Source organism: Cebus imitator, unplaced genomic scaffold, assembly GCF_001604975.1.
Source record: "Cebus imitator isolate Cc_AM_T3 unplaced genomic scaffold, Cebus_imitator-1.0 Scaffold165, whole genome shotgun sequence".
In the NCBI taxonomy this organism is placed as follows: Eukaryota; Metazoa; Chordata; class Mammalia; order Primates; family Cebidae; genus Cebus; species Cebus imitator.
The window spans coordinates 3,586,390-3,596,311 of NW_016107480.1; the positions used below are offsets into that span (position 1 = coordinate 3,586,390).

General features: G+C 44.6%; 1 protein-coding gene across 2 annotated transcripts in view; it reads left to right on the plus strand.

Moving 5' to 3' along the window:
* The window catches only part of MBOAT1 (membrane bound O-acyltransferase domain containing 1), a 106,101-nt gene that overhangs the window by 78,321 nt on the left and 17,858 nt on the right, over positions 1 to 9,922 (plus strand). For both annotated transcript variants that reach the window (XM_017544090.2, XM_017544091.2), the window contains exons 8-9: positions 1,284 to 1,476; positions 7,547 to 7,650. In XM_017544090.2, the coding sequence (XP_017399579.1) occupies positions 1,284 to 1,476; positions 7,547 to 7,650 (297 nt within the window). The remainder of the gene's footprint in view (positions 1 to 1,283; positions 1,477 to 7,546; positions 7,651 to 9,922) is intronic.

A 9,922-nucleotide genomic window follows, 5' to 3' on the forward strand; every position in this document is an offset into this window, starting at 1 on the left:
TATTATTTTTTTTTTGAGAAAGAGTCTCACTCTGTCGCCCAGGCTGGAGTGCAGTGACACGTCTTGGCTCACTGCAACCTCTGCCTCCTGGGTTCAAGAGATTCTCCTGCCTCAGTTGCTGGAGTATATTTGACATAGTTTGTTTCTCAGCACTTTATGGTTGGTCAAGTATGTCAAGTTCATCTGTTTTACTGAAAGGATCTGGGGGTGAAGTCACCGTGGCTGCGAGACACCAAAGTTACCACATTTCTAGACTCTGTCACCTTAGTGTTTTCACGCTTCGCGTGTCTTTATTTATACAATAATGTCATCAGAGAGTCTTTCTGCAAGGAAACTCTTGCATTTTTGTGCACAGATAAGGTGAGGTGGTGAGGTAGTGTTTGGATCAAGACGTGCAGCTGGGAAAGGGCCTGGCCTGCGGTCCATGAGCTGATGCCTGTCAGTGGTGGAGCTGTATCTGTGGCTGAGCATGCTAAGCACTTAGCTAGGATCCAGGCACTGTTCACAGGACCTTGTAAATACTCATTCACTTTCACCCCAAGGTGCCCTCTGAGGGAGGTGCTATTGCTATGCCCTTATTACCAATAGAAGTCTTTTTGTTTGTTTGTTTGTTCGTTTTGTTTTTAAATAAAGTGGGAGACTGCAGTTCAGTTGAATGTTGAAGGACATTCCCTGAAATGCCAGGGAAACTTGGTAAAATCACTCTGTCCAGAGGAATTTAAAAAGCCAGCACATAATTAACCCCAGAGCAGACTACATCTACCCCATCCTGGGAGGCTTTCTGAAGCTCTCCATTACCTCCCCATGTCCTGGCCCAGGTATTCAATCACTTGCACAGATTCCTTCATGTCTGAGCCTCTATCTTCCCTGCTGGTGACTCAAGCGTTTCCTGGGCTCTGCTGGTCATAGGAATGGAATGTAAATGTGCAAATGTTTTTCTTTTCTTTTTTTTTTTAAATGGAAACTTGCCACCGTGTTATTTATTTCTCTTGTGTTTTAGATAATGAAAGTACTTACCTTTTGTTAATTGAAGACGCTGGTGGGGGTTTTCTTCCAGTCTAACCCTCAAGTGTCAGAGGCATGTTCTGTATCTAAATATAGCACGTAATCTCCATTGTCAGACGTGTGTCACGAGAAAGGCTGCGAGCTGCCCTCCTGCTAGGAAACAATGCCAGCCAGCTGTTGGAGCGGCGTGGCCCTTCACATGCCTTTGCCAAAGCTGTTTTCCTCATACCTGAGCTTCTGAATGGTGATGCTGATTTTTCCCCATTTCCCCATTCCAGGGAGCTGTGATACACAAGCTGTGTATCACTTTGGTGTCTCTCCTTTTGTTTCTGACGCTCACGAAGACCTTTCCTGTCACCTGCCTTGTTGATGACTGGTTTGTCCATAAAGCAAGCTTTCCGGCTCGACTCTGCTACTTATATGTTGTCATGCAAGCCTCAAAGCCCAAGTATTACTTTGCATGGACATTGGGTAAGTTTGATGGAGCAGCCCCAAATGAATGAGGGGAAAATGCTGCTCCTTGGATGGCTTAGCCAGAACGATGTTTTGGATCACCTGATCAAAGAAGCTCGACACGTAATGGGAGGCAGGTGAGCCAGGGTCAGTTTTAACATTCCAGCATAGCACTCCTCTCTCCCGCCCCGATGAACTCAGTTCTCCACGATAAGGAGAAACACATCCTGGCTGTTGTTGAAACCCAATGTTATTAACAGATGTCAAAACTTGGAAGCGTTTCCTTCTACCAATCAAAGCCAGCCATGTAAAGCAGTGGGACATTGAGGGGAAATTCTAGAACGATCTGGCTTTCTTGCAGTTTTTCTGGGGTTTATGTAATATAGGATGGACCCTGAATTAATTTTACCAGCACACATGCTAATTTAGGTTACACTTGTTTAAGGAACTGGTAGTTAGGTTTTTATGTCTTAGAAAGAAGCTGACTTCAAGTGCTGATTTTTTTATTTTTTTGGGTGGAAAGTTCAACTTCATTTGGTGTTATCACACCTTTTCTTTTCCCCCTGTGGCATAACTTGGTTCATGGTAAGCTTTTATCTCTTTGCTTTCAAACAGTTTTAAACTGCAGTTGCATAAAGCTTTGCTGACCTGAGCTGTAAGCCCGTCTGTGTCCATAGAGACTGGGAAAGGGTGTTGAAAAGCATGGCCCTGTCTGTCACATCGGAGCCCTTTCAGGAATGGGAGTTGGGCATCTTAGCTGCAAATGACCTGCACTTGATGTCAGAGAGCAGTGACTTGGATTATTAAATAAAATAGATTGTTAAACTTGGTTTCCAAGTGTTCAGCCCACATCCCACGAATGAGGGAATGGCACTTAAGGGCCCGAGTTCCTCTTCTCTCTCAGTTCATGCTTCAAGTTTAAAGTTTCAATTAAAGTTTGCAGGTACCAAATTACTTTTGAAAAAAAATGATTGCCTGCGTGGTGGCTCACACCTGTAATCCCAGCACTTTGGGAGGCCCAGGTGGGCAGATCATGAGGTCAGGAGTTTGAGACTAGCCTGACCAACATGGTGAAACTCTGTCTCTACTAAAAATACAAAAATTAGCTGGGCATGGTGGCAGGCAGCTGTAATTCCAGCTACTTGGGAGGCTGAGGCAGGAGAATCACTTGAACCCGGGAGGTGAAGATTGCAGTGAGCCGAGATCACCCCACTGCACTCCAGCCTGGGTGACAGAACTAGACTCTGTCTCAAAAAAAAAAAAAATTTTTTTTTGACTAGGTATAATGGCTCATGACTATAATCCCAGCACTTTGGGAGGCTGAGGCAGGCAAATCACTTGAGGCCAGGAGTTCAAGACCAGCCTGCCCAACATGGCAAAACGCTGTCTGTAATAAAAATACAAAAAATGACTGGGATAATCCCAGCGACTGTAATCCCAGCTACTCAGGAGGCTGAGGCACAAGAATCGCTTGAATTGGGGAGATAGAGGTTGCAGTGAGCCGAGATTGCGCCACTGAACTCCAGCCTAGGTGGTGGAGCGAGACTCTGTCTTAAAAAAAAAAATTCATTATGGCAAGATACATATAAAATTGACCATTTTATCCGTTTTTGAGGGTACACTTGAGTGGCATTAAGTTCATTCACAGTACTGTGCCACCATCATTACTGTCTTAGCTCCAGATCTTTTCCATCACCCAGGCATCACTCTGTGCCTGTTAAATGGCAACTCCCCATTCCTTCCTCCTCCAGTCCAGATTATTTTTACGGGCCTCAGTGTTCCTCCATAAGTCCAGTCCAGTGCTGCAGCTATGTAATGTTTGGCCGGAGAGATCTGACTTAGAGCTTTTGTAAAATTTGCAATGAGGGAACTTTTGCTTCTGGACAATTTCAATGTAATTCAAAGGGTTTTTGTTGAGGACCGGATTCTGTGCTAGGAAGAATTGAAAGGTGAGATGTTGACTCTCCCTCAAGATTGTTGCATGGTTGGGAACACAGACGGGTACAGCCACCAGGCAGTACCCACCAAGCTGTCCGAGTGGGAGGAGTCAAGAGGAGAGGACAGGTATGGACTGGTCGTTGAGGAAGCTTCAGGAGTCTTCTTTTATCTTATTTCTTGTTCGGCAGTTACAAATGATGACTCCATTAGACCTGCTATGGTTGGAACCCTCCTTGAAACATTGGGCTTATTTTTTTCTATGTGAAATAATTTTTTTTTTTTTTTGAGATGCAGTTTCACTGGGGTGCAATGGCATGGTCCGGGCTCCGTGCAACCTCCACCTCCCGGGTTCAAGTGATTCTCCTGACTCAGCCTCCCAAGTAGCTGGAATTATAGGCAGGCCAACACCATGCCCAGCTAATTTTTATATTTTCAGAGGAGATGGGGTTTCACCATGTTGACCAGGCTGGTCTGGAACTCCTGACCTCAGGTGATTCACCTGCCCCAGCTTCCCAAAATGCTGGGATTACAGGTGTGAGCCACAGTGCCTGGCCAAATAATTAATAGTTTTAATTTGCTCTAATCTGAGTGAGTGTGTGTGTGTGTGCGTGTAGGGGACTGAGAGAGAGGGAGAGAATACATTGAATTCCCCCTTACTGTCTTCCGCTCCCTCACCCACCTTCCTTTTCTCTTCCTTCTTCCTGTCCTCTGGCTCCCATTTTCTGTATCCCAGGGCTTAAGGGCTGGCTTCTGGACTAAATGAGCTCCTGGTCTCAGGAGGAAAGAAAGGCCATTCCATTCCATAGGGAAAGTCCGAGACCAGAAAGCCTGTACCAGCAGGGACCTGGACTGGGAAGTGTCACGGGAACAGGGGGCGCCTGCACCTTTCCACCCTTTGGGGGAGTTCCCCAGACACCTGGCGTACAGCCTAGAGGTACCCTTCCTGTGGAGAGCTTTCTCTGCGGACTTAGCTCTTTCTCTCCCCCCATGCCTCCCTTTTCTTTATCTTTTTTGGGTAGCTTCAGTAGAAACACTTCATTAATTTGTATGGCCTCAATTTGAAGTTTGTTACAGTTTAGATTGCATGGGCTGGTCTGAAATTAACCTTTGTCTTGTTTATGAATAAAGAAGCAATGAATAGTGTGTCAGGGAATATTTAAACTGCTTAACCGAATAATTGTTTTCTCCAGCTCTCTTTAAAACACAATTTACATATAATTGATATACTAATTACACATGATGATAAATTTAATCCTTAAAGCTGGCCTCTTGATGGATCTCCGCTGAGCTGCGCAGTGTTAGCCTAGCTCTAGGTACTGTTTATATTGGAAGAATCAAACTGTTTCTTTTGGACTTAGTGTATAGTCCTGGCTGTTTCCCCTACTACTTAATACTAGTACTAGTTAGCGAGACTTAAGTCCAGGCTGTTTTCTAAGGACCAGACAGTCCAACATATGGGGTACAAATTAATTTATCTGTAATAGTAAGTTAGAGCCCTGTGTAGTTCAAGTAAAACCACTTTTGGACTGGCAAACACAGAGCCCATCACTGCTCTGAGACAAAAACCAGCCTGGGATAAATGACTGGGATCACTAGGCGAAGCAGGGAGTCTGATGTCGGCCCGGTGTGATTCTGAGAGTCAGTACTTGGGACCTTTCACCATTTTTCTCTTTCAGGGTGGCTCTTACCTGCTCAGGTTGTGGAATTGAGTTCTAGGATTGATTCTGGCATTGTTGACAAGCTACACGATCTTTTTTTTTTTTTTTTTTTTGAGTTGGAGTTTCACTCTTATTGCCTGGTTGGAGTACAATGGTGGGATCTTGGCTTGCTGCAATCTTCACCTCCTGGGTTCAAGTGGTTCTCCTGCCTCAGCCTCCAGAGTAGCTGGAATTATAGGCGCCCGCCACCATGCCCCGTTAATTTTTTGTATTTTTAGTAGAGATGTTGTCCAGGCTGGTCTTGAACTGCTGACTTCAGGTGATCCACCCACCTCGGCCTCCCAAAGGCTACGTGATCTTAATGGTTACCTAATATATCTAGTCTCAGTTGCCTTAGTAACATAATAATAATAATACTAGCAACTAACTTTTTTGAGTGTTGACTTGGGCCAGCACTGAGCTATGCACTGCACACATATTTAGTTTTCTTTAATCTGTTCGAGAGCCCTTTAAAATGGGTACCATTATTATATCCATTTTATGCTCAGGGGAATAGGTTTCTAGAAGTTAGATGATTCTTCTCCCAGGCTCATGCATGTAGCATGCTGTCAACTGATGGTAGAAACCTGTCTAGCCTTCCCCTCTGGGGCCCATTCTTAACCTTCTGTCTTAACACTGTTGTGAAGATTAAATGAGGGATTGCCTGTAAAGTGTTTTATGGAAAGATAATAAGCACTGAAACACACACACACACACACACACACACACACACACACACACACACACACGATAGTTATCATTATTCTCTTCTCTTAGGTCTTGCCAGGTGTGCCAGAAATGAGGCTGGAGTTGGAAGAAGGAATTTAGAAGCGGCCATGCTGGTCCCAGTGGTGGTCAGCCGGGCTGTGGTTTTAGTTGTCAACACAGACATCAAGGTCCTTAGTGTCATTGATCTCTATCACTCACAAATTGGTTCCCACACATTGAAAACCATTCATTTCTTACAGGCACACCCCCACTTTGTCTTTTTCTTCTCCACTGGGTTCCCATCCAGGTGGCGGGGGGAGAATGACATTGAAGGACTCGGTCTCCTGCACACTTCCTAATGAAAGAAACCAGATCATCTTACAGTGAAGCCATGAGTAAGATACGCAGTGTTAAATCATCAGCTCTGGCAAATGTAAATGAGGCAGACATAGGACAGGCTGTTTTTCTTTAGAGCAGCTCTCCGGAAGGCCGTCTAGAGTCGTACTTTTATAGAAAAAGATTTCTCTAAGACCTCCAGATCTAAGATTTCACAGTGCTATGACTTAACTATTTTGATTAGCTCATTTTTTTCTTAGACAAGAAGTGGAAACACACAACTAGCCTCTTAGTCATCATAATAAAAGTGTGTTGAGTTCATTAAGGAATTGAACAGAGATGAAATATTCCCGGCAGGGGGACATTCTCTTATAGTTCAGTGATGTAAGAGAAAGATGGGAACAGGTGCTTTTAAAGGGACTTTTATGGGTGGCTGGCTTGGGTGATTTTTTCCACCTGTAGCCTCCATTGCAGCTGCCCCCAGAGTCACATCTCTAGTTCTGTCCTTTGTCTTGGGACCTGAACTTTTTTTTTTCTTTTCTTTTGAGACAGAGTCTTGCTCTGTCGGGCAGGCTGGAGTGCAGTGGCATGATCTCAGCTCACTTCAACCTGCGCCTCCGGGGTTCAAGTGATTCTCCTGCCTCAGCCTCCTGAGTAGCTGGGTCTACAGGTGGGTGCCACCAAGCCTGGCTAATTTTTTGTATTTTTGGTAGAGATGGGTTTTCACTGTGTTAGCCAGGATGGTCTCGATCTCCTGACCTTATGATCCGCCCGCCTCAGCTTCCCAAAGTGCTGGGATTACAGGCATGAGCCACCGTGCCCAGCCAACTTTTTTTAACCCGATCTTGGCAGCTCCAACTGATACCCTACTGGCAGTTCATGCTTACCTCGTCCAGAAGGAGCTCCAGTCTCTCTTGCGGAGCTGGTTCTCCTCCTGATTAAGCACTGCCTCTTCGGTAATGCCCTGCCATCTTTTGTGACAGCTCTGAGACCTCTTCTGGGTCCCCTTTTTCTTCTGGTCTCTGTATTTGAGCTCAGATCTATTTTGTCTCCTTTCTTTTCTCTCTTCCTGTCAAGTTGGTCATTCTACTGTTTACTTACTCATTTTGGTTCTTCATTTCTTGTTCATTCTCGTTTTTGCATTCTGTGGACATCTGGCTTCTTTCCTCTTACCTTAGCAGGTGTTTCCTAACTGCAAGGGAATGAATGCCGAAAAATCAAGGTTACCAAAGAGCCAAATGCGTTTTTCTGATTCAGAATGTTACCAGGTCCTTTAATTTTGGGGTTCCTTTTCCAAGGAAACTACTGCATATTTTTCCATTGTGAAGCTGGACAGATATTTAGTGTCTTTTAAAAGCAACAATGTGACTTTTGTTCCATGTCCTAATGTGTTATTTTAAAAACCATAGCTGATGCAGTGAATAACGCAGCCGGCTTTGGGTTCAGCGGAGTGGATAAGAATGGGAATTTCTGTTGGGATCTGCTTTCAAACCTAAACATCTGGAAAATTGAGGTGAGTGAGCGTATGATGCTTTTAAGTCCAAATTCCATAGTGAGGAAAGCAAAGGGTTTGCTGTGAGTGTGTATCCCCAGAGTGCTTCATCTGTGTGTCCAAGGAAAAGCCACTCTCGGGGGCTTGCAAGGCTCAGCAGCCTCCTGGACATTTTTTTTTTCTAAAGCTATCTACTTTCTTGACAGTTTTAATGGTTCAGGGAAGAAGGACACAAGCAATCTGAAAAAGAGCCAGGAAAATCTTTTCTTTGTTTACGTTCCTGTTCTTTCAACTAGAAAGTACCAGTGTCATCTCTCTCTCTTGCTCTCTTTCTACCTGTTTCAGTGACAAACGCACACTGGAAGCTCCTGTATTTTGATTTCAATATTGCAAATGTTCTATGCGGTTCCTTCGGAGGCATTTATCATCCGTTCACTTTTAAGAAGAATTGTCATAACGTACAACATTTAGGCCACTAGAATAGCGTGGTTTTTCTCTCCCTTTGTCTTTGTTCTTGCACCACAGTTTTTGGTCTGCCGTCATTATCAGAGGTGGACTCCTTGGAGCCACCTCGTTCTGGGTTTCCTTTGCATTGCTAGCACTGCAGGTAGATGGGCGTGCCAAGTCTCAGACCCTTTCCCCCTTGCAGCTGAACGGGAGGAATGGCATGATTCTCAGCATGCGGAAGTGTTGGGTTCCTGGCCGGGTGACTCATGTTTGCTGTTGGTTTTGGTTTTCTACTTGCCACAGGGCAGACGGAGTCCACTGGAGTTTGGGCAGGAGGGGTTGTATGTGTAGAGCAAGAAGCCAGAGATAGATGGAAACTGACCACCTGCCACCCATAATGGGCGGAAACTAGGTCAGAAGGAGGCATGGGGGAAGCCGCCACCATCATTTGCCTGAGGTTTTTTGCATGTGGATGGCCTCCAGAGGGAAACCTACATTTCAACTACAAAACATGGAGGGATTTATAGGGAGGATTATATTTTCTCTTCTTTTTTTTCTTAGCATTGAGACAGTGCTGCTTTAAAAGGCAAGCATGCAGAAAGAATAGAAGCGTGTCTCTGTTTTCTAAGTAAATGACATCATATATTCACCGTAAACTCATGCTATTTGGTTACTGAGGTCAAACAGATTCAACAGATATTAATTGAGGGACCACTGTGTGCAAAACACTCATTTTTGTACAGTTCTGGAGCCTCCTGTGGGTGGAAAAGCTTGGCAGATGCTGTAAGAGTGTGGCCAAGCTCCAGCATCAGTTCTGAATGAACAAATAATGCTTTTCCTATTGGTCACCGCATGTGAGGCAAGAAGTGGTCCCCGGTCAAGATGGACCACATCATAAGTGGACAAGTTCCAGCTTGCAGAATGACCTATCTCAGTTTTGGAAAAGTATTATAGATTATCCATAAATTTCTCTCTCTCTTTTTTTTTTTTTTTTTTTTTTGTTTTTTTTTTTTTTTTTTTTTTTTTTTTTGAGACAGAGTCTCACTCTGTCGCCAGGCGCCAGGCTGGAGTGCAGTGGCACAATCTCGGCTCACTGCAACCTCTGCCTCCTGGGTTCAAGCAATTCTCCTGTCTCGGCCTTCCCGAGTAGCTGGGACTACAGGCACATGCCTCCATGCCCAGCTAATTTTTGTATTTTTAGTAGAGACGGGGTTTCACCATGTTGGCCAGGATGGTCTTGATCTCTTGACCTCGTGATCCGCCTGCCTCGGCCTCCCAAAGTGCTGGGATTACAGGCTTGAGCCACCGTGCCTGGCCTCTCTTTTCTGTATAGTTGATATCAGAGACAGTTCAAGTGTGTTACAACTTTCCTCTTTTTCCCACTAAAATTCTTCTCTCCCTCCAAACTCATGGACTGGCCGCCTTGGAGTTTTGTCGGGTAAATGTCCTTTAGGGTGGTCCCTCTTGACCTTCAGCTGCCCACTGGTCCCCTTAGCTATGCGCCAAAAAACAGAATTCTTCCCCGGTGAACATGTCTTCAGGGTAAAGGGCTGAGTCATTAAGTTATGAATTTATTATGAAAGAAAACCAGAGGAGAAAGTTTATATTTTCATCACACTTTCGATATAGGAGGGAGAGCTAAAGAAAAACGAGGAAATCTGTTTCGCTAAGTCACCCCAAGGCTGGGCCTATAACATTTTATTAGCCATAGGAGAAATAGATAAATAAAACTCCTTGAGGTTTTGAAATAAAAACTCACAATAAAAAGGTCTATTTTTCATCTATCTTCCTTCCTCCCTTTCTTCTCTCTCTTCCTCTTTCCCTCTGTCTCCCTCCGTCTCTCCTT